At 53.7% G+C, this 25993-nt stretch overlaps 12 protein-coding genes across 12 annotated transcripts; 6 read left to right on the top strand and 6 right to left on the bottom strand.

Annotated features, from left to right (window-relative positions):
- Window positions 1–547: 547 nt before the first annotated feature.
- Window positions 548–4394, bottom strand: DL89DRAFT_274128 (citrate synthase; the record flags this gene model as incomplete). The annotated part of the gene is made up of 7 exons (XM_040889144.1): window positions 548–798; window positions 935–1484; window positions 1507–1566; window positions 1611–3739; window positions 3780–4110; window positions 4151–4342; window positions 4380–4394. The coding sequence occupies 7 exons, from the start codon at window positions 4392–4394 to the stop codon at window positions 548–550; spliced, it is 3528 nt and encodes a 1175-aa protein (XP_040746657.1).
- Window positions 4395–5115: 721 nt separating this feature from the next.
- On the top strand, window positions 5116–5685 carry DL89DRAFT_255419 (uncharacterized protein; the record flags this gene model as incomplete). The annotated part of the gene is made up of 1 exon (XM_040885343.1): window positions 5116–5685. The coding sequence occupies one exon, from the start codon at window positions 5116–5118 to the stop codon at window positions 5683–5685; it is 570 nt and encodes a 189-aa protein (XP_040746658.1).
- Window positions 5686–5989: 304 nt separating this feature from the next.
- DL89DRAFT_265419 (CRAL/TRIO domain-containing protein) lies at window positions 5990–7387 on the top strand. The gene is made up of 2 exons (XM_040886654.1): window positions 5990–6171; window positions 6309–7387. The coding sequence occupies exons 1-2, from the start codon at window positions 6064–6066 to the stop codon at window positions 7332–7334; spliced, it is 1134 nt and encodes a 377-aa protein (XP_040746659.1). The 5' UTR covers window positions 5990–6063; the 3' UTR covers window positions 7335–7387.
- A 190-nt stretch (window positions 7388–7577) lies between these two features.
- DL89DRAFT_309503 (endochitinase) lies at window positions 7578–9128 on the top strand (the record flags this gene model as incomplete). The annotated part of the gene is made up of 3 exons (XM_040890949.1): window positions 7578–8162; window positions 8218–8415; window positions 8450–9128. The coding sequence occupies 3 exons, from the start codon at window positions 7578–7580 to the stop codon at window positions 8759–8761; spliced, it is 1095 nt and encodes a 364-aa protein (XP_040746660.1). The 3' UTR covers window positions 8762–9128.
- A 337-nt stretch (window positions 9129–9465) lies between these two features.
- On the bottom strand, window positions 9466–9849 carry DL89DRAFT_91354 (uncharacterized protein). Its single transcript, XM_040892244.1, has one exon. It carries the CDS (start codon window positions 9765–9767, stop codon window positions 9504–9506), a length of 264 nt encoding a protein of 87 aa, XP_040746661.1. The 5' UTR covers window positions 9768–9849; the 3' UTR covers window positions 9466–9503.
- A 1166-nt stretch (window positions 9850–11015) lies between these two features.
- DL89DRAFT_91385 (uncharacterized protein) lies at window positions 11016–11734 on the top strand. The gene is made up of 2 exons (XM_040892246.1): window positions 11016–11258; window positions 11349–11734. The coding sequence occupies exons 1-2, from the start codon at window positions 11106–11108 to the stop codon at window positions 11643–11645; spliced, it is 450 nt and encodes a 149-aa protein (XP_040746662.1). The 5' UTR covers window positions 11016–11105; the 3' UTR covers window positions 11646–11734.
- A 772-nt stretch (window positions 11735–12506) lies between these two features.
- DL89DRAFT_91364 (uncharacterized protein) lies at window positions 12507–13484 on the top strand. The gene is made up of 2 exons (XM_040892245.1): window positions 12507–12695; window positions 12860–13484. Exons 1-2 carry the CDS (start codon window positions 12660–12662, stop codon window positions 13451–13453), a joined length of 630 nt encoding a protein of 209 aa, XP_040746663.1. The 5' UTR covers window positions 12507–12659; the 3' UTR covers window positions 13454–13484.
- DL89DRAFT_320923 (uncharacterized protein) lies at window positions 13484–14782 on the bottom strand. Its single transcript, XM_040891244.1, has 3 exons — window positions 14305–14782; window positions 14017–14219; window positions 13484–13688 (listed from the first exon to the last, which is right to left on the bottom strand). The coding sequence occupies exons 1-3, from the start codon at window positions 14642–14644 to the stop codon at window positions 13548–13550; spliced, it is 684 nt and encodes a 227-aa protein (XP_040746664.1). The 5' UTR covers window positions 14645–14782; the 3' UTR covers window positions 13484–13547.
- A 3052-nt stretch (window positions 14783–17834) lies between these two features.
- Window positions 17835–20283, top strand: DL89DRAFT_91477 (uncharacterized protein). Its single transcript, XM_040892247.1, has 2 exons — window positions 17835–17880; window positions 18214–20283. The coding sequence occupies exon 2, from the start codon at window positions 18251–18253 to the stop codon at window positions 20057–20059; it is 1809 nt and encodes a 602-aa protein (XP_040746665.1). The 5' UTR covers window positions 17835–17880; window positions 18214–18250; the 3' UTR covers window positions 20060–20283.
- A 999-nt stretch (window positions 20284–21282) lies between these two features.
- Window positions 21283–21816, bottom strand: DL89DRAFT_265424 (uncharacterized protein). Its single transcript, XM_040886655.1, has one exon. It carries the CDS (start codon window positions 21753–21755, stop codon window positions 21315–21317), a length of 441 nt encoding a protein of 146 aa, XP_040746666.1. The 5' UTR covers window positions 21756–21816; the 3' UTR covers window positions 21283–21314.
- Window positions 21817–22731: 915 nt separating this feature from the next.
- Window positions 22732–23346, bottom strand: DL89DRAFT_309517 (uncharacterized protein; the record flags this gene model as incomplete). Its single annotated transcript, XM_040890950.1, has 1 exon — window positions 22732–23346. The coding sequence occupies one exon, from the start codon at window positions 23344–23346 to the stop codon at window positions 22732–22734; it is 615 nt and encodes a 204-aa protein (XP_040746667.1).
- A 2137-nt stretch (window positions 23347–25483) lies between these two features.
- DL89DRAFT_255428 (uncharacterized protein) lies at window positions 25484–25909 on the bottom strand (the record flags this gene model as incomplete). The annotated part of the gene is made up of 1 exon (XM_040885344.1): window positions 25484–25909. One exon carries the CDS (start codon window positions 25907–25909, stop codon window positions 25484–25486), a length of 426 nt encoding a protein of 141 aa, XP_040746668.1.
- Between the last annotated feature and the right edge of the window lie 84 nt (window positions 25910–25993).

Genomic DNA, 25993 nt, shown 5'->3' on the forward strand with positions numbered 1-25993 from the left:
TTGCGGTGGTGGAGAGCCTCTCTTTAAAAGCGAATATATCCGGAGGGTGTAGAGCGATAGCAAGCTCCAGCGGGTTTTTAGTTCGAAAAGGGGGTGAAAAATGAGATAATAAAAAATTGGGATGCTACAATGGGGGAGAGGAAAAGAAAAGGGGGAGAACAGTAACCGGGAGTGCAGTCACAGCCGCCAGAAGCATACACGCCAATTTTCCCGGCCAGGAGCCAATTTAGTAACAGTTGTCAAGCTCCATGTTTTGTTCTGCGCAAGTAGTTTCAGCTGTCCTTCTACTAGAAAAAAACGACGGTCCACCGGATATCTCGAACGCAATCCTTTTTTCCTTGTTGAACTGCGCAAAAACGGCTGCTCTTACCAATACAAAATGCAAGCACAGGGTGGTATAGAAAGGAATGAATACAAAGTGCAAAATAAAAATGAAGTAGTGCAGAGAAAGAAAAAAAGGAGTCGGGGAGAGAAGAACGATTGCGGTTTTGTGAGACGCAAGGGAAATCAAAAAACCCGAACCAGTGGAGATTGGCGGTTTCTTTCTTTATTCGTCGCCGACGCCCTCGCCACAATTAGAGGCGTTCTCTTCGTCTCTTCGGCTACCTTCGTGGATCAGGTTTTTTGTGTTGTCGTTTTGAAGAGACATGAAAGGAACATAGGAACTGATCGTCTCGAGGTCGTTCACAATTATTGTTTCTCTTTCGCTTGCTAGAAAGAGCACGCCCATCCTGGCAGACCCAAACAATTCCAACTCACAAGTCGCAAAAAACAGGCGGATCGTCCCCCATCCCATCCCTAAACCACCAAACAAGCTGGAGCAAAAAGGATGTGATTGAAAATAGGATTTCTAGCCAGTGTTCATTTTTCTACTTGGACGAGACGATCTTGGACGCGCCAACCTGGACACGGTCGCCCTTCGTGGCCGACATACCGCCCTGGACGGCTGCCGGGTTAAGGTACGAGATGTCGTCCCACGGGTGGCGGTACAGGCCCTGCTTGAGGCGCTTCTGGTCAAGGTAATGGCCAATGAAGCCAATGGAGCGGCCCAGCACGAACAGGCCGTTGAGGGTGCCGATGCGGGCATACTCCTCGGCCTCCTCGCGCGAGAAGGCGCCCGAGTGCCTGAGCAGATCAACAAACAGCACGCCAATAGCACCGTCCACGTTGAGGATCAGGTTGTCCTTCTTGGCCGTGGTAATGGACTCGACGGCCAGCGCGTAGTCGAGGGTGGGCGTGGCCGGGAAGTTCTTGCGGGCGAACTCGGTGATGATGGTGACGCGGAGATCCGGGTTGGTGCGCGACTTGATCTTGTGGCCAATGCCCAGAATCAGCTTGTTCTGCTTGCGCATCGAGTCGACGAACTCGCGCGGCGTCAGACCCTTGTCGTACGCGCCGGAGAACAAGTCGGCGGCTCCGTCGAGGGCTCCGCCGAACCGGTCGCCGATGGTCAGCAGGCCGGAGCACAGCGAGGAGATCAGGTCCTTGCCGGCACGTCGCCGTGACGATGGTGTTGTGGGCGCCCGAGACGGCCGGGCCGTGGTCGGCAGTCAGCATCAGAACCATCTCGAATGAACTTGCAGGCGTAGTCAGGCAGGCGGCGCTTGAACCACAGGAAGCGACAGCACACCGCCAATGCCAATGTCCTCCTTGAAGACATCCGAGATGCGCATGCCCGCGTACAAAAGCTCTTGGCCGCGGTCGTCGCAGATGGTCGAGACGAACGACGCCGGCTTGCGCACCAGGCCGAGCTCCTGGGCCCACGCGTAGTCAATCGGGATCTTGGGCGCCTCGGGCTCGGGCTTGGGCACAATGATGGCCTGCTGCACCAGCTCCGAGTACACCTGGTTCAGCAGTGCCGGCAGTGCCTCGAAGGTGTCGGGCACGTGGATGCCAGCTGCCCGCATGGCAGCGTTCTTGGCCTCGGCCGTCTCGCTGTCCGAGTTGGCCAGCGCTCCGGCGTGGCCAAACTGCACCTCGGTCTCGAACATGCCAGCGCAGGTGCCAATGCACCAGGCGACCACAGGCTTCGTGATCTTCTTGTTGCGCACGGCCTCCGCCACCTTGTACTCCTCGACTCCACCGACCTCGCCCAGCAAGAGAAGCATCTTGCAGCCCGGGTCAGCCTCGTACCGCAGCATGTGGTCCAGGAACGTCGTTCCAGGGTACCGGTCGCCGCCGATCGCCACGCCCTCGTAGACGCCATCGGTGGTGCGTGCGACGATGTTGTTCAGCTCATTCGACATGCCGCCCGACTTGGACACATACGCGACCGATCCGGGACGGTACAGCTTGGACGACGCAATGTTGTCCATCATACCGCCGGTGTTACCGATCTTGAAGCACCCGGGCTTGATGCCGCCGACAGTAGCCGGGCCGATCAGCGTCACGCCAGCCTTCTGCGACAGGTCGATCAGCTTGCGCGTGTGCCGCTCGGGCACTCCCTCGGCGATGATGGCGACGGTGCGGATCTGCTGGTACTGCAGCATCTCCTTGGTCGACTCGAACACAGACCGGCACGAGGCGAAGTTGACGACCACATCGGCGTCCGGGAACCGCTTGACAGCCTCCTTCAGCGACGCAAACACCGGCAGAAGCGTCTCCTGCGTGCCCCAGTAGAACTTTTGCACGTGGTTTCCGCCAAACGGATACACCATGCAGGCCACCGACGGCACCTTGCGCTTGCAGATAAAGTCAAAGTCAAGCATGCCCTGCACTGCACGCGGCTGCATGCCGTAGACGATCGCACGAGTGTTGGCTGTGAACGGCGAGTACCACGGGGCTGCCTCGCCAGAAGCTACCGGGGCAGGCGCTGGCTGCGGTACCGCCGGGGTGGGGGCGGCTGAGGTGGCCGAGCGCAGCGGATCCACGTCCATCTGCCCAGGCGTGCCCGGTGTGCTGCCAGCGACCGAATCGGGGATCTGCTTGACCAGCTGGTCCTTGAACCCAGCACCCGTGGCTCCAGCCGAGGCCTTGCCCAGCGCCAGCGGCACAATCGCCGTAATATGCGTCTCGGGACCATACACGCGGATCTCCACGCCCAGCGTCTCGCCGAGCTCGCGCATAGCCCGCAGACCCTCCTGCCAGTTGGGGCCAGCACGACGCACAAACACCCGCACGTTGTTGGCAATCAGCGCCTGCTTGTACTCCTTGAGCGCCCGGATAATGCCCTTGAAGGTCGTCGCCACGTTGGTGAAGTTGGCAATGCCACCGCCGATGATAAGCACCTTGCCGTCGGGGTGCGGCGTGCGCGTCATCAGGTCCAGGATGGTCTTGGCATACTCGTATGTCTGCGTCTCCGAGGGGGCGCCCGAGTACTCGCCATAGTTGGCCAGCTCGTGGGCAAAGCCCAGAGCCGCGATGGCGTCCGAGTAGACCACGCTGGCGCCGCCTCCGGCGACCATCGTCCAGACACGCCCGTTCTTGTTGAGGATCGTCAGCTTCAGCGACGCGCCAGTCTTGGCGTCCAACTCCGCCACATACGCCTCTTCCTTGCTCAGCTCGCGGCCGAAGGGCGCCGGGAACTCCATCGCCGGGCCCACCTCCGCCGCCTTGCCACTCAGGCCATACAGGGTGGCGTCTGACCGTGCCCGTGCCCACTTGTCGCCAGACTCAAACTCCGCGGTCTGATCAAGCTTGGCCGCCAGATCAAGATAGATCACCTGCGGCGCCGAGCCCTCCACCTCCAGCACCACCAGGGGGTTGATCTCCAGGTACGTGAAGTTCAGGTCCACGTAGACTGCGTACAGGCGCTCAATGAACGACGCCAGAGCCTGCACGCTGCGTCTCGCTCTTGATGTCCGCCAGCAGTGCCTGCGAGATCCTGTCCACAGGCAGCTGCTGGTCGATCGGGATCGCCAGCCGCAATGCCTTGGCGTCAACATCGCCAATGTCAATGCCACCCTCGTGCGTGAACAGAATCTCGTCGCCCTCGCGGTGCGACTGGATGCACACGTAGTACTCGACGTCCTGCGGGTGCGGCACAAACGGCTCCACCAGGAATGTCTTCAGCACACCGCTGATACTGCCCACGCTGACCTCCTTGACCGCGCGCTCGCGGATCCACTCCTTGACCGACGCCCAGTCGGCGTTCAGCAGAAGAAGCCCGCTCTTGCCAGCGCCGCTTGATCAGCTGGTCGGGCTTCGCCACAAGCTTGCACGTCAGAAGCCACGGGTTCAGGCTCTCCGCACGCGCCAGCGCCGCCTCCACCGCGTCAGCGATGTGCTCGGCGGAGTCGGACACGTTGACGTGGGACAGGTTCACCTGCGCCAGGCGCGCGGCTGGCTGCGTGAACGCAACCGGGGGCTTGGTGGTCGCCACTGTGGGCGCCTCGAGGAGGTACTTGGAAAGAAGAAGCTTGCCGTCGAACTTCGCGAACTGCCTTTGCCGACATTTTTTAAAACTATAAAGCTGGGGGGTTAGGTTAATGAAAGAAATAAGAGCTGTTTGATGATAAGAGGAAGAGTGCAAAACGGACGCTTCCAGGTGCAAAGCGAGCGGGCTTTATATTGCTCACTTCCTGACCTATTGGCCGATCACCTCCCGGTATTGGCTCACCGGCTCAACCCGCGCGGCTTTGCCTGAGTTTCTCGTCTGACTGGCCTTTTTTTCCGACAATCTTACCTTTTCGGTATGCTAGGTCTATAGACTGTGATTTCGGTGATGATGCTTGGTGCTATAGAAGAAAAAACCGAAGCGGTGCTTGTGATACTGCTCGCGTTGGGCCTTGAAGTTGTATCTGGCGGTGCTGGCAAACAGCAGCAAGATGAATCAGTAAAATGAAAAGAAATCGGGGAGAGGTGGGGAGAGGAAGGAAGAAATTAGCACCTCTGGGACTTTGGTTTTCTGGCCAACTTGGTCGTGCGACTGCGTTTTTTTGGATGGGGGTAGATGGCGGGAATGCGAGGAGTAATAGCGTGGCCCTTGCTACCTGGCAGCGGCGTGTCTTTATAACGAGAGGCGTGAGAGCCATTATTCGAGACAATGTATGATGCATGGCGGCCGCAACCCAACTGCTTCTTTGCCTGGACCTCTCGCTCCCCTGCTCCATGCGCAATTGCTCCAGCTAACCCGCCGTTGTTGTCTGACCCAGCTTCCCGACAAGCACTTCCCTAATGGGATCTGCGCGTGCGCTAAGGCAGTCACAAAGCCCGGTCGTCGAATTGCCAGCCAATCCACAACCGCCGTCTGTTCCCCTGCTCGCCCACAAGGACAGAAAAGATGGCTCAGCGCTGTTCTCAGTCAACCGACCACTTTCCTTTGCCACCTGTCTCTCTGACGAGAAGAGCGTGCCCAGCAGACACAACGACGGGATTTGCCAGAATAGAAACTGCCACGTTGGCAGAAAGAGCAGGCAACAAGATATCCCATGCCCGGATATTTGTCGTGTGTTGTTTTGCTTTTTGCCCAGCTCGGGTCTCGTATTCGAGCGCGGGTTTTTATTTTCAACCCAGTCAGCGATGCGGAACGCTGCACACTCCGAGCTCCTTCATGTTCGGCTCTCGGTGTCGGGTGGCGCTCAAATGCCCAGTGCTAAGCAACAGAAACCCCCTCTCCCGGTGTCCGCCTTGCCCCCGCCCTTTCCGACTGAAGCGCCTACTGCCGACCCCTCCTCCGACAGCATAATAGTGGATGGCTGCGCCACCAATGCCAGAGACCGCTGGGACCAGAGGGTGGTGATTTGATCACGGCCGCAGGACAGGCGAGGGCTGTGGTCAGCTGACGACACGAGATCAGTCCTTGAATCTCGGAAATAGGCTGGAATCGCCCCTCCAGAGATATGCAGTCCTTTGCCATGCACGCTTTGCAAGCAAGTGGCTGGCACAGGCAGCCTTCATACGTGCCTTGGTAGCTGCATCATGCCCCACATGACATTCTGCCAGCGATGCAGCTGTACATAGACCTGGATCTGACCCACCACGAATAACAAACACAAATCGTGATTTGGAATAGCCTCACCGACAAAAAGCTTGGACCTGCCGCCGTCCCTTTTTTCATTTCAGCCCGCTTGCTTTTATAAACATACCCTTTTTTTTCCTCTACTAGCCATTGTGTTTAGCGAAATGACTAATCTTGTCACGGAGCAGTACGAAACCGGCAAGCTCTTCCTCGAGGGAACGCTCGGCCACCTGACCAAGGATCAAGAGCAGCTTCCTGCGCCAGCTCTGGAAGTCCCTGTTCGAGTCATTCGAATCGGCGACAGACAATCTGGACAGCTCGGCCAACCCCGAGCTCCCGACGCGCGCAAAGAAGACCAAGGAGGAGGGCACAGTGCACAAGTCATCGAGCTGGTTCAGCCTGGGCAAAGGCCAAGGAGGAGGCCGAGGCGTACCGCCAGATCGTCTCGGACATCGCCCCCGAGTCGAGCAACCCGCCGCCATTTGTGCGCGAATCCAGCAACACAGTGCGCGAGGCGTTCTGGGACGCCATTGCGTGCGATCACCCGGACGTGCTTTTGCTGCGGTTCCTGCGGGCGCGCAAGTGGAAGGTCGAGGATGCACTGAATATGATGCTGTCGTGTCTAAAGTGGCGGCTCGACGAGGACATTGTTGCGCTGAACTGGGAGGGCGAGTCGCGTCTCAACTACGCGCTGCTGCAGCGTGGCATTGGCGCCATCCATCAGACGGACCGGATCGGCCAGCCTGTGCTCTACATTCCGGTCAAGAAGAACGACCCGAAGGCACAGCCCCAGGACCATATGCTGGACTACACCGTGTATCTGATGGAGGTCACCCGTTTGTTCCTGCACCCGCCTATCGAGAAGGTGTGCCTTGTCTTTGACACCACCGACATGTCGCTGGCCAACATGGACTGGACATTCTTCAAGACCTTTTTGCACTACCTGGAGCACTACTACCCCGAATGCCTTGGCCTGGTGCTGATTTACAATGCCTCGTGGGTCTTCAACACGCTGTGGAAGGCGGCGCGCCCCATGCTGGACCCCGTAGTGGCCTCCAAGGTCCACTTCGCCAACACCAAGGAGGAGGTATTGAAGTTTATCCCCGAAGAGCACCTGCCGACGGCCCTGGGAGGCGCCGATCCGTGGGTCTTCAAGTACACGCCGCCCGTGGCCGACGAGAACAAGCCCATGTTTGACGCTGCTGCCCGCGAGCAGTCGCACAAGGAAAAGATCGCGGCCAGGAACGAGTTCGAGTCGGTGACCAAGCTGTGGGCCGAGTCGGGCAGTGGTGAGTCGGCGGAGGAGTTCGTGGAGAAGCGCAATGCCACGGCGCAGAAATTGATTGAGGCTTGCGCGCGCCACGATGTCTACGTGCGTGCCCGGTCGCAGTTCCACCGCGCCGGTATTATTGACGGCCTTAATGTTAAATGGTAGTACCTTGGTCTGGATATCAAAATTTTAATAAGTAACCCATGTGGGCTCTGTCGGCATTTCATATCCAAATCTCCCTGCACGCTTGACATGGGTGGAGTACGAAAGGGCAAGCGTCTATATATATGCCGCTCGGAAGGCGTGATAATGAAAATGCATATTTGGCATCTCACCTGTGCGATTTCTTTTTGCACACCTAAACACAATATTTTCTTTTGCATTCAGTAGTATAGCTTATACTCCGCCATGACTAGCCTGTCTCTCTTGGCTGCTGCGCTGCTCAGCTTTGTGTCCTGCTCCATCGCAGGCAGCATCGTCTTTGGATACCTTCCGACCTGGCAGCTCGAGGCAGCCAAGGACGTTGATATTTCTCGCTACACGCACGTCACCATCGCCTTTGCTGAACCCTCCTCTAACGGCACGCTTGAAATGGACAACCGTGACTCGGCCATGGAGTGGGTGCCTGAGATTACCAAGGCCGGCGCCCAAGCTCTGGTGTCAGTCGGTGGATGGACAGGATCCAAGCACTTTTCGCCCATCATGAAGGACGCAGGCAAGCGGGCACAGCTGATTGACAATATTGTGTCGTGGGTCAAGGACTACGAGCTCAACGGCATCGACATTGACTACGAATATCCGGGGCGCCAGGGCGACACATGCCATCCGTTTGATGCACGCGTGGATACTGACAATTTTCTGACCTTTTTGACTGACCTGCGCTCAGAGTTTTCCCGTGTCTTCAATGACCGCAAGCTGATCACGTTGGCCACCCGCTTCCAGCCCTTCGACGGTCCCAACGGCCCGATGCGCGATGTGTCCGACTTTGCCTCTGTGATCGACTACCTTAAACCCAATGCTCTACGACTTCAATGGCGTCTGGTCGGAGACCACCGGACCAAACGCGCCGTTCAACCACGAGAAGGACAAGGGTCTGCAATATTCGTTTACTTCTTCGATCAAGGAATGGGTTGATGCCGGAATCCCGGCCGAAAAGATCCTTGCCGGCCTCCCCTTCTATGGCCGCACTGTCACTGCACAGAATGACCTGAGCGTGTCGCGGCAGATGTATGCGCCGCTGAAAAAGGTCATTCCCAGAGGCGATGAGGACGACCAAGGAGGAGTCAGACAAGTCGTGCGGCGGACCCAAGGCATTCTCGGGTGTCTGGAAGTACAGCAAACTGCGCGGACAGGCAGTATTGTCCTCACCTGATGTCGCCGAAGAGCCATGGATCAGGCAGTTTGACAAGGTCACCAAGACACCATGGCTGTTCAACACCGATACCAAGGACTTTGTGTCGTACGATGACCCGGCAAGCATCATGTACAAGTGCAAATACGTCAAGGACAACGGCTTGGGCGGCGTCATGGTGTGGTCCATGACCAACGACTTCCACAATGAGCTTGTCGACGCCATCAGCTCGATATTATAATTTGTAATGTCTTAAAACTATCTAGTGTATCCAGAACTGCGCCTTCTAAAAAGCCCATTGAGATCACTGGCATGTCACCGTGCGAGTCCTTGACCGCACCCATCAGCAGCGATGTCAGAAAATCGCCGCTGAGGGGCGTTTCACCGGCGTTGAGCAGGGCCTTGCTGATCGCCTGGTTGATCGAAGGCGTGGATGCAGACTCAGGCTTAGGGCCAGGCTCTGGTTGGCTCTTGCCCCGCTTGCCCTTGATCATGATCGCATTGGTGAGCTGATCCAGGTTGGCCTTTTTGTTTCAGCGGGGGCTGCTTCTTCGGAGGCACAACCTTCTGACGCTCCTCAACAATCGTGATGCCTCCATCATCATCGTAGTTATCGTCGCCATCAAAAGGGCTGGGAGGTGACTACAGTGCCGATGATGGCTACAAAGAGAAATGTGTGGACGATATGCATATGAATGAGGAATGTAATAAAGGTATGTGAATGAATGCAAAATGGTGTGGTGCAATGCGAATGATAGACATGGTGCATTATCGGCTGCTCACCTGCCTATTTATTATCCAGCAATGTATCCAGCAGGTGGGTCCACCAGATATGGCCGGCTATCTCCACTCTCCACACATAATAACAACATGCAAATTTGCAATCCCCCAACTCGCTCTATATTGAATATATTAAACACCTCCAGCTCATTTCCACACCCCATCTCTGAAAAATACTAGAGGCGCCTGTGGTGTTCTCCGCTCTACACAAAGAACACGTCCTGACAAATGCCGCCCTTGTCAAGGCGAACGTTGATCCTGTCCGGACGGAAATCCATGGTCATTGGCACATTCTCGCCCTTGAGGATCCGGCGGCTCTGTGGCAGCTGGTTGGCCGTAAACTCGTTTTCGCCAATGCTGGAGACCAGCGATTCATCCTCGATAAATTTCTTACCGATCAGCTTCCCCTTCCAGAGCTCTGTCTGCTCCTGGCGCTTCTTCTCCATGGCCTCGTAGTCAAACTGCATTGTAATGGCTTGCGGTGCACAACTGTAAAAGAAAATGTAATGCTTACGGGGATATTCAGGTAGCTTTGAAGTGGTTGCTTGTCTTCAACCCCTGTGCTCTGATCCACCTGCATCATATGTGATATATTATGCAACGATTCACATGGGTTGACGTATTTCCTGGGGCTTTCCTGACTGCCATTGGCTGGTGGGAATTAGCTGCGCTGTGCCCCGTGGCTCGCCGAGATACCGCACTACTGCTGCATTTGCTTTGGGTACTTTCCTGACGCAGCCCCTATGACGTCATTCTGATTCCATTTTTTCTTCGCTGACAGATGCAATAGATTGGATTGGGCTATTCGCACCTGAACTTGCGTCGGGCTCGCCGTGGCAAACAAAAATGAGAAAACACCGCCATGGTTTGCTCTTAATCCCTCGAGCTTGCTGTTTACAAAAAACAGCCATCACCAAAAATAAAGTGTTGGCTTGGGGGCCGCTGTCCTAAGCCTAGGCCGTCCTGGCTGCTAGCTACACGCCGCACTAGTAGGAGCGGCCATATTGTTGTGAAAAAAACCTATTGCTAGATACTATTTTCCACACTCTTTCCAAGTCCTTTTTTCAGTCTTTAATAATTTATTTTCAGCGTCTTGCAAGCGTATGTTTTAATTGCGACCCGGTATTGGCGTCTTTTGACAGTGCAAACAGCGAATTCAAAGTGGTTACCAATTGCAGAGCACCTATTTCTGTATTCTATCTGGGTTCACAGAGTGTGCAAGGATATTAGGCATTATACTCTGGCACGAACCCAAACTACAATTCGCTCAGGTACAATTATTCGGCGCAGGATACACCGTTCCGTACGTAGCTACTCGCATGGTTGCTCTCAGCATAAGTTACTTGTGTGCAGATTACCAACGCTCTCCTCGATGGGAGAGTATCATTGAACATGCCGCTTTAAGCGACCTTGCTCTGCTTCCAAAGAGGGATATTGCGCCAGAACCTATTGGCTGCATATGCTAATGAACTCTTTTCAGTTCCTTGGCCAAAAGAAAATACAGAGTGATACGCTGCTCTAGTGCATCTCCGCACTATTCCACCAGACATTAATACGTAGGCAGTGACTAAGCGCTTATGCAGCAGGTAGCCAGGGTCCTGTCGTATATTAATAGCACAGATCATATTCGGTATTTGCCCGAAATCCTGGTTCGGCGTAGCACACCGCCCGTGGGGCTGGTGGTAACTTCGGGTATATTCGCCTCTGCTTGCTGCTGCCGCTGCCTGCCGCCCATGGTCTCACTAACCGCGTGCTGATTTTTCGTCGCGCCTTTTCAGAAATTGCCCGACGAGATAAAGTGCCCGATGATTGATGTTGGGACGGTGTGCCGTCCATTTTATGCGGCGATTGTTTCTAAAAACAAGCACACGGGCATTTTTACTATAAATGTAGGCGTAACTCCAGTCGGTTGCTTGCCGCACGCAATAGTGGTGGAGGGCATGAAACTACGAAAAAGGGTATGGCACCTCGCCTGCTCATGGACTATATTGCAGAGCCGGTTGCGCTGCTTGGCTCGCAGACACTAATTCTGGCCATTGGACATATAGGGTATCAGCAACAAAAACGATGTGCACAATTCGGACAGTGACATGTTGGCTGATGACAGTGACCACCTGTCCAACGACAGCGGGCACGATGTAGGCCGGCCTCGGAATGGCGATGTGGATCTCGAGCTGAAGCGGCAGCGGAACCGCGATGCAGCCGCACGACACCGGCTGCGGCAGCAGCGGAGACTCGACGGGCTGGCAAAGAAAGAGGAGATCTTGCGGCAGCAAGTGGAAGAGATCCAGCTGGAAATCAACACAATGCGTAGCGGGCGACTGGGGCTACCGGTGCCATCCTAGGGACCGATTCACAGACACGGTTCTTCGAGCTGAGCAGCAGTGTCGGCGAGCTGAAGAAGGCACTAACAAAGCATGCGCAGGACTGCCTGTCGCTGACCGACGAGGTAAGACGAGGTCAGGCAAGCTGTAACAAAATGGAGAGGCCATTCTATGCTTGGGGTGCTGCTAAAAACGATCCCGTACTGTAATACCACCTCTTTATTCGTGTAGCTTCGGCATGTTGCAGAGACGATCCGGGCGCGGCGGCGAAGAGGCGGCCGGCAGCAATTGGATGGCTTGGATAGATGGTAACAACAGATCCTCGGTGCACGGCAAATCCGCCTGTTCCCTGCGAAAAAAAAAAAAATAATAACAGCCAGCGCTTTCTCATCCACACACTCTGGTGGTGCGCTGCCATCAGGGCGAATGTTTTTTTGGCTGCCAATCAGATCTCAGGGCCGGTAACACTGGCACTTGGCCTGAAGTCGTGCCACCGCCCCGCGTTGAGCGTCCCTGGTGCTGATTCCGGTATTACTCAGTCTCTGAGTTTGCTTGTCAGTGCCGGGAGAGGGCACCCGTGTGCCCCATGCATGAAGCAGCAAAAACCAGAGTCGCCCGGCTGCCACAAAAGCCTTAATTTTCCAACCCAAAACTCGACCGTATTTTCGCACCGTTCAGATCTGTTAAGCTGGTTATGCGGCGCAAAAACGTGTGGGCAAGCGAACTAGAGTATACAGCTTGACTGCACAATAACGTCCTCCCACTCTCTTTTTCCACCCTTTTGCTTCCACCCAGACTCCTTTTCCTGCTTTTTTAATTATTACATCTTTTACCAATACTTTTGGATTCCATTTTTTGTGCGCTGGTCATCAACCACTTTCGGATACGCGCTGAACACAATCTGGCAGCGGCGACTTTTCTTTGTTAAACCTTTGCGGTTATCCATTTATTGTGCCATTGGAAGTGCTGCCAGAGTAGCACACTATCGGCCCTGTGTCTATCTACGCTAACTGACAGCCTGTGCCAGTAACCCCCATGTTTGACCGTAACATGGCTAAAAACACAGACCTGGTAAGCAAGCAGTCGATTCACCATTCCAAACACAGCTGTACAGAAAAGGAAACGTGGCCCACCTTGTTTCCAAAGTGTTCATGCCTATTTTTATTTGTTTGCTTACCTGATGTGTTCTGTGGCATCTGCAATCGACATTCCATATTACTTTTGCATGGCAGTAGGATACCGTTGATCACACAAGTACAGACAGTTCGGACGACCTTGCGGATGCAGCATCCGACGAGGAAGGTCTCAGGGCACACGGCTACCATGATGGGCAGGATGCTGCCGGGCCAGCAGGTGGCCAGGGCGACAACGTTGAGGAGCCAGTTGTGCGGCCGCACTCACCGCGGTCGGCGCGCAGGGTGCGGAATCGACTCGCTGCTGCACGCATGCGCACGCGGCAGAAACAGCACCTGGCTGAGCTGGAACAGCGCAAAACGGCGCTAGAGGAGCGGGCATCGGCACTGGAGCAGGAGCTGCTGGAGCTTCAGCGCCAGAACAACCCGCTGGACATGTCGATTGTCAAGCTAGCTGGCATGATCGACGACCTGACAAAGGTCGAATTCTCCATGCTGTCTGGCATTGACGAGTGTAAAACGCTGCTGCAGAACCTGGAACAGCTGTATAATGCCTCCACTGCCTCCACTGCCACCGTGAGCAGCACGGCCGCGAACAATAGTGGTAGCAGCCGTAACCTCGCCGCCACCACCACAACCACAACCACAGCCAGTAGCAATACTCTTAGTACCCCTTATCACCACCATTCCCATTAGAAAGTTCATTGTCATTTCATCATGGCGGCTGAGGATAATTTTTTAAAACAAGTCACACTGCACTATTCAAAAGAACAAGCAAGCCAGGTCCAGCCTAGCCGTGGGGGTTGGTCAAGAAGGATATGGAGATCCGCGACCCGCCATCCAGGTTGGCTGCACCGCCACTGCCGTTGTAAGGATGGTCGGGCTGCATTTCCTGGATTACCCCAGCCATGCGGCCGCGGATTAAGCTCAGCTGGCAGATCATAGTCTGTATATTCTGCATTCCCTGACTTCATCGTGTCGACCACCTTATAGAATTGGTCGTTTATATGAGTGCTGCTGACACCTTGTGGGTGATACCGTTGCTGCTGCTGCCTTTGGTACTGCGCCTCAGCACAATGTGGCGATTCGACCCTGGCTATTGACGATGACGATACTGACGAGGGTCTTGGTGTTTGAGCACCAATACAGAGCGTCGGCGAAGCGGTGGTTTCTTTCGGTGATTGAGCCATGGCTAGTGGGGTTATAGGAGGGCTTTGGTCGCAGGTTGGTATTCCGCGGTTCTGCTGCCGAGTACGCACATGGTCAATCATATTCTGTAGCGATAGAACACGGGTTTCGAGTTGGCGCACATCCTCTTCAACCGCAGCAGTGCGCTCACGTTGGCGCCGGCGCAACCGGGCAGATGAGAGCTTGCTTTGGTACCGGCGGCGGCTCTCAGGAGAGAGCTCCCGCAAATTGGTATTAGCTTGATGTGCTGTGTTGTTTGCCGATGCTGGGCCGGCTGGGGGAGGCGAAGAATCTGGTGCAGGTGGGGGAGGAGTCTGGGGTGGTAGAAAGTATTGCAATATCGGCTGCAAAGGCAGGACCTGGGGCTGCCCTGGATAGCGGCTGCCCGGTGCTGATGCCACGGGATGGCAGGGTGAATCCGTGCGTGTCTTCTCGCTGGCGCATCTGCTGCTCTTTGTAGAATGCAATCATGTACTGCAGCGATTGGATTCTAACCTCGAGCTGCTGGATATCACGCTCGGCTTCAGCCGTGCGCTGGCGCTGGCGCTCACGCAGACGGGCAGACGACAGCTTGCTTTGATACCGGCGGCGACTCTGGGGTGATAGTTCGCGCACGTCAACGGACCTCGCCGAATTAGACTGGCGCTGAGAACCTCCAGGCATGACAGTGCTAGTCTCCCTCGGCCTCTTTCTCGACATTGGTAATTCTCCGGAATGTAAAAAAGTCAACCGAAAAAATATTTGTACAACACTATTTCCAATGTAGTATACCAGTGTTTGGGAATAGTGGGTGGGCCAGAATGAATATACACGCGGACAGTAAGCCTATTCTGAACCAAGTGGATGTGAACGTCGATATCAGGATCGTATTCAAGTATAATCCTAGACAATGGTAATTGTACACCCTTGGTGAACAGTCGCCGAACCCGAATTACTCTTACAAAAGTGTGCGAAAAAAATAAAATAAAAATAAAAAGTGCAAGAGGAGGAATTGATCGTAGGGAAGTGCTCCTACCTCACAGATGGGTCACTCACCACGCGAACTATGCAAAAGAGTAAAGTTCAGGCCTGGGCTGCACCATTATGCGCGATGCTTGAGCTCAGTCACCAGTGATGATGGTGGTACCCAGTATCTATAGTGTGCTTGTCTGTAGAAAGCCATGCTATGCGACTAGTTGGAGGTGTACTCAAGAAGAGCCCAAGAACACCTTTGCTCAGTCTTTACAGAGGTGCTTTATTGAGCAAAGAGGTAAATATTTTCTGCAATTGATTCAGCGATGTTCATCCCGTTAGGCCACTCAAAATCCCATTCGATAGTTGATGCAGGATGTGCTTTCTGAGGGGACCAAAATGCGTTCTCTTCTTGCCTAAATTCGTAAACATGACGACAAGAAGGTTCCAAAGTAATTCATGATGCTAATGATTTAGAAAAAAAAAAGTACCATTTTTCTTGTCGATAGGGCGAAAGGGTAGGAGATGGCATGGCCACAGAATCAGCGCAGTGATAGCTAGAGTATCGTCAGAGCTTGGTGGCCCAAAGAATGCGATTGCAAGCCACCCCCTACCAAGATTCACTGTAAACTAAGGGCATGTATGGTGCATCCCTCAGATACTGCCAATAAGGGATCGGGCCAAAAAACATGGCTGAAATTTGCAGCTGGAGACATTTTCAAACATGTTCAAAAATTACAGATTCGCTCCAACTGCGCTGAAAATTAGCAGACTTGTTTCTGCGACACAAAATTTCTCAGAATAAAAATACTAGAACCCGAGGATGTCGCTCTGTGGTGTGTATATGCATTGTCAACATGTATAGTTTCGCCAGTCTGATGCTGCACAAAATGTGGATGAGAATCGACGATTGCCCACTTTGGGGGAAGCCATCACCTGCACAATGAAACAGGAGATTACCCGAGATTTTCCAACCAATCATGCATATCCGCGGCAGCAGGTGCCCTACCGACTCGGCTCAAGCAACTCGAGGTAACTATCCCTGCCAGTGCTGGTCGAGTGTGCGAGAGGCTCGTTCGCCGCACATGTATCCAAGGCACTATGCAGTATCCACGGGCTGTGTGGTATCCGCAAGTGCGGCTGCACATACTGCTATAGGCTAGCCCCTTTCCACCTGCTTTGTGGATTGATTCCTAGTGCTGCAGACTTTTTGCAGCGCTTCCGATTACGTATTTTTCGTGAATAGAACCAAAAGTCTTATGCACGCAAATAGTCTTGTGCATTCTTTTGAAGCCATTTATGTGGCCATTCACAATCAAAATAATATCGAGCCAATGTGTTCCATGCGTTTGCTTGCGACTGGCAAGTCACCACGCCATGGGTCTCCATGCATGGCTCACAGCTGAAAGAATATGATGCCGACACTGTCACTATTCTATTATAGCCCAGTGCACAGCAGTATTTTTTAGCTTCTCGCAACTATTGCAAAGAATACGTCGTATTCATAACACTGTACACTTTGCGAAGAGTCTGGTGTTCATTTTGCTGTCTAATGCTTAAAAACCGCGATAGCCAGCGCGCATTTCTGATGAAAACACACCACCATTGCATCCACATTCATTTTTCTCTTGCACCCTGCATTGCATCCACTCACTTGCATTTTTCCATATTGCTGTTTGCCTCACAAACCACATACTAGTAGTTCAAGGTAAAGATATACGCCTGGCGCAGATCAGCCCAGGCCGATATTGTATATGGGGGATAGGCAAAAGTCGTACACAATAGTGCGCTTGAACCAATTCGGGCAATTCATCGCCCATCGAAACACCTGCGGCGGGCTGTGAAACAGTGCGTCTAAAAACCGGTAATTGGGCGGTCTGTTGGTCCTGGGCATCAACAAGCCCCTTGCAAATACAGGGCGAGTCGCAGTAGTGTTTCTGCTTCCCCTCCTCCCTTTTCCAGAAGTCCCCTTTCTTTATGCGCAGTGGGCGTATTTATACAGTCGTTTCGCGCCTCCACAACACTTAAATAGCCCCCTCTGGGCTCTGTTGTTGTCTTGCAGAGAAGATAAAATATCAGACTGTATTAGCAACACGAATCCTCTTTCTCTTTCGCTATTCTGGTTGGACCTCTCGTCGATCTCCCTTGTCTATATTGTAGATACATGCATTGGCTTTTTTTCTGATATCCGATTATCTTTCCTTTTATTCTTAGATATTATAGACGCTTGATCTATCGGTTCTGCTTTGGACACCTTTCACGACTCGTACATAGCATTGGCCTTGGTGCTCAGCTTCTTCAATTTAAAAGGTAAGCGAATGTTTTGAGCTAGTTGCGGTGGCGGTGGCAAATCACTCTTGGTCTGGCGTAAATTGTGCACATTATTTTGCCCCTTCGATTAAGGCAATTGTCGAGTTCTAACAAAGACATCGCAAAATGCATTCGCCGATGGCGTCCATATCGCGGAAAACACCATGGGCCTTTGCTGGATCATTTTCAAACAGACACATCCTCAACGACATGTATACTGTTCCTCCCACACATCATTGCTACTGCCCTACATTGGTTCCCGCACTCTTTTATAACAAAGCAGGAAATAGCCCTGGCGTAATTTTTCTACGGGTTTGCTGCTATTTTCTCAATATTTCTGCGCACCGCTTAATCCAAAAACTGTTTTTGACTGGTTCGTGCAGACAAATTGGCAAGCACTACTAGCCACAAATGATGCCTGGTTCATGTGGATCCTTTTGCCTCTCGGACATGGCGTGGGCTCATATGATCGCCTTCGCATATTAAAACGTCGCAGCCACGCATGCCAATTCAGATCACCCGCTGTTTTTGGTATTTACAGTTTATTCTACACCCACGAAATCCACCTTGGTATCGTGATCCCAAGCCATATATTGTTTTTCTCCCAACACCTGTCCCCATTTTGTCACTTGAGCGCTGAGAGTACGCACTAAAGGCACATTTGTATATTTCTTGTGTGTATCAACAGACACGGCAGTGGTGCCAGCCTCGTTGTTGGATGCGGGAGTCAGTTGTGCTCAATATTTTTTAATATGTGTCATATGCGGGTCATTCGAGCACTGGGCCAATATGTCTGCTCCGGGAAGAGACTCGATAATGAAGGCTGTGCTCTGGGTTCACTCGGCCAAATAGCACACCTGCTTTTCTGTTTACCAGGGACCTTAATCCAAAGGCAGCACTGACCGGTGCCAGCTTTTTTTTTTTAAAACGCCGACCAACCGATCTCTCCGTGACAACGAAGCTTGCCTACAAACAGACTAATATTCCAAACATACAATAATCTGTAGAAACCCTACTCAATTCCATTATTCCTTCTTCTCACAGATGCGCAGCCTTCTAGTTCTGGCAGCGCTCTCTTCAGCAGCGCTTTTCTCCAGCACATTTGCAGCGCCGAACTACAACGAAGTCAACGATGATGCTCGGCCAACCACCGCACTTGTAATCACATCCATAGCGCCTGCGCTCTCCTCTGCCATGCCCCAGGCCAGTGCCGAAGCCGGTACTGCTACTAGCATGGCGCCTAATATTGTGTACGTGACAGTGACACAGACAGTCAACGTCGATGCTCTGTGCGGCGAGTCCTCGGGCAAGCAGCTCTGGGTCAGCACGCCAGCGACAACGCACATGCCCGTGGCACCGACACGGCTGCCGCAGCCGCCCAGCGGCGTCGACACGCCCAGCGGCAAGGACCGGCCGAACAGCGAGCAGCGCGAAAGCAGCCCGGATTTCTTCACACAAGTGTCTTCACCTGACTCTCCTGAAGAATCCTCGCTTATCCGTTCCCAGGACAGCTCGCACAGTGGCGTTGAAAGCGACTCGCGCGCAATCCTGGCGCCCTTGGACCCGCACCAACAGAGCCCGCTGGACACCAACCAGAGGCTTCTGTATAGGAACGCCGACAATTCGTATGTGCCCAATGCGGGACTGTTCGATCAGTCGCAGATCAAGCGGCCGTTCCAGACAAACCGCTGGTGGCAGAACCTGGTTGTCGAGGACGGCACTAATCCGATTCACGTGTACCCGTATATGGTCAAGTGTCTGAGCAACTCGTCTATCATCGGGTTCCCAAAGTTCCAGGCAACCGAAACAGCCATGACCAGCTCGCAGTCGCCCGACTGGACGCTTGATGACGCCAACGGACGGCTGTCGCAGCGCCTGGTGACTGGATACGATGATCTGGGCGTGTATGTTGGGTGGTCGGGCTCGGGCCCTATCATGCGGTCGCGGTTCTTCAAGGGCATGCCGTTTGTGACGTACGAAATGGTGTCAATAACCCCGCGACTGTCAACCATCCACGCAGTGATAAAGACCGAGCTCCTATCGCACTCGGTCGGCAGTAACGGCGTGCGCACACTCAAGGATATTGCCAAGTTGACACGCTCAATGACGGAGTTGCCAGGGCTGACCAAGATCACGCTCAACGACAACTCAAAGTGGCTGGTGGTATCCAAGCCCGCCATTACGTGGCAGCAAAGCGGCAATGTACTCAAGGGCCCGGACAACTTCAAAGGCACCGTGCAGCTGGCGCACCTAGGCGACAATCCCGACGACAACATCAATATTCTGCAGAAGTACGCCGGCACATATGCCACGGAGGGCACAGTCACCTATACGAAGATCCAGGATAAGATGACCGTGGGCCGCTCATCGGATCTTGTGTTCTTCTACAAGACAAATAGCGACGAGGGCGGCTCAACCGACCGCATCCGTGCAGCTAATGAGGCGTCGACGCAGCTGGAGCTACTCAGCTTCATGCTGCCGCACCACATGGACTCGCTGAACAGCACGGCGGTCACCAAGGAGGACCTGTCGGGGTACCGGTGCGCCAAGGGGCCGTTGACGGCCGTTGTTGGCAATATGATAATCATCAACCAGCCATTGGAGCCCGTCGACTACGAGGGCCAGAACAAGCTGACGACGGCCGACCAGGACTCGATCAAGCAGCAGCTGCTTATCGACGCATCCACCGGCAATCAACGTCACAGCCCCCGATCCTTACTTCTTCGGCAAGGGCCTGGCGCGCGTGGCGCGGCTCTACCAGATCGCGCAGGAAGTCAAGGACACTGCGACCGCCGACCAGCTACGCGACCGACTGGTGCAGCTGATGACGCCGTGGCTGATATCGTTCAATAACGAGGACCCGCTTGTCTATGACCAGACGTGGGGCGGCATTGTGTCGACCAAGGGCCTGACTGACCCGGGAGCAGACTTTGGCCAGGGCCGCTACAACGACCACCACTTCCACTACGGCTACTTCCTGTACGCCGGGGCCATCCTGGCCAAGCACGACGTGAGCGCCTTCTCGCCCTTCAAGGAGCCGCTAAACCAGCTGCTGCGCGACTACGCCAACCCGACCTACAAGGACGACTATTTCCCGTACATGCGGCATTTCGACCCCTACGACGGCCACTCGTGGGCTGCTGGTCTGTTCCCGTTCGCCGACGGCCGCAACCAAGAGTCAACGGGCGAGGCCATCAATGCCTACTATGGCGCATTCCTGTACGCCAAATCCCTGGGACTCTCCGATGTCGCTGACTTCTATGAAATCATTCTGAACCTTGAGGCCACGTCGGGCCGGCGCTACTGGCATCCAACATTGGCACAGGCGCGCGCCCAGTACATTGCCCCGTTCACCCACAACGCTGTGGGAATTCTGTGGTCGGGCAAGGCCGATTTCGCCACGTTCTTTGGCGCTGACTCGGAGTTCATTTTTGGCATCCAAATGATTCCCTTCACGCCTGCCACACGCATGCTGCTCAAGCCCGACTGGGTCAAGGAGGCGTGGTGTCCCGACGGCTCCACGTGCGCTGGCGGCATGAAGCCCGCCGCCGAGCACGCCAACAAGAACGGCTGGGCACAGTTCCTCTACACGGCCCTGTCGGTGGTTGACCGCAGCACTGCGCTGGCCAATGTCAAGAAATGCACGCCGGATGATGGCAACACGCTGACAAACGTCCTGCACTGGATCGCTACCAGCGGCCAGGAGGCTGCTCCAGGCACCGCTGCTCGCCGGTAGCCACCCTGTCGCGCGTCTATATGGTTAATCTTCAATTCCCCTGTCACTATTAAATCAACTTGCTCTCGAAACGAAGGATCCGAGCACACAATACCTGTCCAGAGTTAATCGCAGGGAGCCTATCGCAGCCCCTGACGGGGCGATCTCCTGTCCTTCCTCCTGAAGCGCAGGCTCACAGGCTGCTTGCTGGGGTTCTAATTTCGCTCACACTCATTTTGAGACGCCGCTATCACCAACAACAAAAACGGCCAAATGCAGCGATCGCCAGGACCATTCGCGGCATGAAAAGCACAGTGGAAGAATAAATTTAATGCTGTACAAAGAAAGTTGCCAAAAAACGATTGCGTGTCCAGCCGGGAGGGGAGCAGCAGCTTAGGCGGCCGTACATCCATACAGGTAGTGGTTCCTGGCGTGCTGCTCGGTGCGGAACGACTTGTGACACAGCTCGCACTGCGTGGGCACGGCCTCCTTGCCCAGCCCGCACATGCGCTCGTGCCAGACCAGCGACGATTCCGGGGCAACCGAGATATTGCAGAACTTGCACCGGCCACTGCACGCACTCTCCGGCGCATGCTCGGCTTCCACGTCCTGCCACGAGATCCCGCCCGACGATGACTGCGACCACGGCCGCGGTTTGCGTCGCAGGGAGCTGGACTTTGCCTGCGCATTGTCCGCTGGCCGGCACGACGCAGCCATGCACATAGCCGTTGCGTTGTCGTCGGAATCGTACATGTCGATGTAGTTTGCTGGCGGCTCGGTCTTTGGCTGGCTACGCGAGTAGCCGAACGACAGGAACCTCTTCAACGAATGCATTTGCAAATGAAGGCAGTGACGGGTATATAAAATTTGGTGTACCTCGATAAGGTGAAAAAAATATCAGGTGAGCAAGCGGGGTGGGGGAGAAAGAGGGTTTTTATGAGCTGCTTGCTTTCTCTCCCCTCACGTCTCCATCACACGCCCCCTGGTGTGCTGGTGATACCGAATCACGGAAAGAGGAAAATGCGCAATGCTGGCTGACACCTTTACTCGCTAAGGCCATTTGGCCACTGCAAGGCCAGACATCCGCCTCCCCTCCTCCAAAAAGAGCCATCACTATGCCAGCTTCATAGTCGGAAAAGCCAAAGAACCGCGCCGAATGCCTATTGACCTTTTTTTATTCGCGCCAGCCTAGCCATCTGTGTTCTGTGCATGTAGCTGCGGTCTCGCTCAGTCGCCCATTGCCTCAACTGGGGGATGCTGGTGGAAAGCAGAGCTTGCCTGTCCTACAGGATGGAATTGATTACCAATATACAGAGACTGTGCACTCCTCCCCCTTTATTGCCTGACAACGGCTGCTGACTGAGCGATACACAGCGCATGGAGCTTGAAATAGGACCTGTGCTACCTTCCCAAATCTAGTGCCGGGATCTTCCGCTATCAGGGTGTTTCGCGATTACCAGCACGCTTCGGGGTGGATCGGCTCCTGCCCAACTCTGGGTTTCTGGCAAGTAGCGTATCGATACTGTCCCTCTCCTTTCCTTGCTCACCCGTGCTTTCCAGTCTACCGGAACACCATAGGCACCATTGTGTTCACCGTGTCCAGCCTGTTCTCCGACCGGTCAGATCTGCCGTTCATGGAAGAGCTCTCGATCCACGCAATACGCTCGGCCTTTGCTTTGTAGCTACTCCAGCCAATGCTCACAGTCTGGTCCTTAAAATACCACCCGGCTGTATTAGGCGATACATAAGGAAAGCAAACTTGCAAAAATGCGCTCATAATGCCCGCACTCGGTGGAATTTCCCCCAGCTGCTACACAGCTACTGCAACTCCTTGTGTCACTATTGATTCACTGGGGGCTGGCCTGTTGGAAGTGTGTTGCGATATGCTGATTTGTGATAGACCGACGCTGGCCTGCGCAATGGTGCTGTACGAGTCCTCCCAAGTTCCTCTACTCAAACACCTGTGTTCCTCTTCAGCCAGCCTGCGCTTCCTAATTTTAAAGTACGCCGTAACAGAAATGCCAACAGCGACCATGATCGCTATTGGCACACACAGCGCCACGGCCAGCATGTCCAGTACACTAAAAGTCGACTTTTCGATCGTGCTGATAATATCAGAATGATCAGTGTCGATATCTGTCTGACTAGGCAAACACCCCGGCGCTCTTGTTGCCACAGGATACCCGGTATTACGCAAGTCCCCAGTCTGCCCCATGACATACGGGTTGCGCGAGTCCGGACCACACCAGGTTCTGCATGTTGCCGCCAAAAGTCCGTGTACCTGGCGTCGCTGTCCGTCCACGGCTTTGTCATCCCAGGCATGCCGACCAGCACCACGGGAGACACGATCGAGTAGTCTGGTGGCGAATGGTATGAACTGCGGAAGATTGATGTAGTAGTGGTAGCATTGGGTGGCACCGCACATGCTATTGCCGTATACCGAACTGTGGCAGTACAGTGCTGTTGCTGCCGCTGCACTAATACCGTTAATTTCGTATACCAGTCCTATACGGCAGTGTGCATGCCCGACTGCCGATTGGCGACGGTGGTGGCTGACAGTGAGGTGCACGAGAGGTACAACGCGTTGGCATTATACAAGGCTTGATGCACTGGCTGCAATTCTCTGTGGCTGCCTGCAATGTCTTGGCTAATGTATTGCCCCACTGCACCTTGTCTACATTATCGAGCTGGTGGTACATATACAGAAGTGATCCGTATGAACCGCTGGTTGCATTTCTAACCAGTCCGCCTTGCTGATCTATGGTTATTTTGGTCCCCAAACTGCACTACCACAATGTTGTTGGCCTATGTTGGAGGATGTCGAAGTTTGGAATGAATCGTGATTTTTGTGACCGGCCGCAGACTCGGTTTTCCCACTAGTGTCAACCAGCGAGGCCCTGTAGCTGCGGGTGTCGGTGGCCTGCACAGTAGAGTTCAATCTTAAACAGGCTGCAACAATCAAACCCTGAGGCGCTATCGATCAGCGCAATATCGCATGTGGTTGGTGCACAGTTCCCTCACTAACATGGCGCCGACTGTGATTCGTGACAAGTCATAATCATTAGTGGTGTCCTGATCACTGGACCTTGCGGATACTTGACTGTAGAATAGCATGTTTTACTGGACATGAAGAGTGTGAATAAGAAGGGTGATGCGAGAATGGAAATGAGTACGAATCTCATTATAAAGACATTAAAAGGAAGGTGTGTGTGCTGAAGTGGGGTGGAAGCGACAAATGGCCATATTGCAGAAGTTCAAGTTCCCGAACAGAGCTGCGATATACACGCTGGGATACTCGGTGTACATGCCACTCTTCCTTGGGATGTATCAGAGTGGCAGGCAAAAAGAACGTGTTGCCACGGGCTTCTCATGTGAGCCGACTCCTCTTTCTCTAAATTCGGGTTATAGAAATAGAACAAAGAGCCCTTTCTAAGGGAAGCGAGCTGTATTATTCCTTTCCCGAGGAGCACCAGGGTCGCTGAGTGCCAACCTGTCAAAAGCGAGTCTCCTGGTACTGAAATCACGGGCGGTTGTGCGGTGGGGCAAAATATATGAATCTCCATTTCATTCCACCACAGGATATGTATATCCAGAGTCGCCCACTGGGGACAGTGTATTTCCATAGCCAGTTTGACTATCCGGAAATAGATATCTATTGTGTGAGGATGCCCTCCAGACAGACGATTACCTAGGGAGCGCGAATTGGCTAAAGATAATTGACTGGGCTATTTTTGCGACCTGTTTTGGCCAGTAGTTAACAAAACACCATTGGTTTCTAATACCTTTTAGGGACAGCACAGATCACCACAGCGGTTGGTCAGCTTGGTATAAACCACATCAATCTCCCTTCTTTCCATCTGTCCAAGCTAGACAAGTGGCACGGTAAATACTACAATATGTTTGCAATGTATAGTAAATACCAAAGCAGAAATGGCCTATTCGAGACTCTTTGTAATTTCGGCCAGCAGAGTTGAAAAAGTCGAATGGAGCGTACCGGTCATTGATGCTATCATAGGTTGGTGGCTCCTCAGTCCCCGTGGATCTCTGCCTGGAAAGCTCCATCGATGTCGGCCCAGCAAGGTCCAAAGCGACTGTGCGCGTATTTTCTGCCTGTAACTGGGAGTCATAGACTTGATTAGCTTGTCTGCGTCTACACCATTTGAGCCTAGAAAGACAACCAAAAAGATGAAAATCAGGCTGGCAGGTACGCAGACAGCAATGGCAATAGCTTCGCTCCGAGAGATGCCGCTGTTCTCATTGGAGGTTTGCTGCAGGGGTTCCAGGTTCAGTTGCGGCATCTGTAACCCGTATGCCACCAGCACCAGCACCAGCCTCTATTGCAGCATTGGCGCTAAGCACGCCCTCATCAACAGCAGTCGTATTCACCGTACCATCTTCGTGTAGGACAGGTGCTGTGGCTTTTTGGACACCCTGTAGCGTGTAAAGGTCGCCACAAACAGCGCCTGTAGCCATCGATGGTGGCTGAGTCAGGAATTGTCATCGAGTAGCTTGCTGGAGGTGTGGAGTTTCCTGATTTATTTCCCGTACCGCGTCTGATTACGTTACCAAGCACGCCTTTGGCCCAGTTGAAGTGATATGCTATACTGCGTAATGGCAATATTGCTGGCGAATGAAATAGGGGCGTAGCGTGGGTGTACGCTGATCCTCTCCGTTGTGAACCTTAATGGCTTGTTTGCTGCGTTGGCGCTAACATACACCCCGTACTTTGTAGCATTGTTGACGCTGTTTCCAATGTAGTCCAGGCAGCTGGCCGCAAGAAACCCAGGTTGGCTGTTCAGAAGTGCTAGCTGGCACGAGGTTTGCGTGCTGTTCTTGACAAACACGCCTCCTAGAACACTATCCATATCCGCATGGTTGGCTCGCTTGAGGATGGTATTGACGCGGGTTTGACCTTGGCTATCTGCCATCGCTAGCTGGACCGAATGTATCAATACAGTGATGGCAGAAAAGAGTGGCAGCAACACCATTTCCTGGGCCTGAATATTGGGTTTAAATATAACCCATTACTGAGAAATGGGAGGATAGCCTGATACCCGGTAAAATGGTATGCA

Source organism: Linderina pennispora, assembly GCF_002104995.1.
Source record: "Linderina pennispora strain ATCC 12442 chromosome Unknown DL89scaffold_2, whole genome shotgun sequence".
Taxonomy (NCBI): Eukaryota; Fungi; Kickxellomycota; class Kickxellomycetes; order Kickxellales; family Kickxellaceae; genus Linderina; species Linderina pennispora.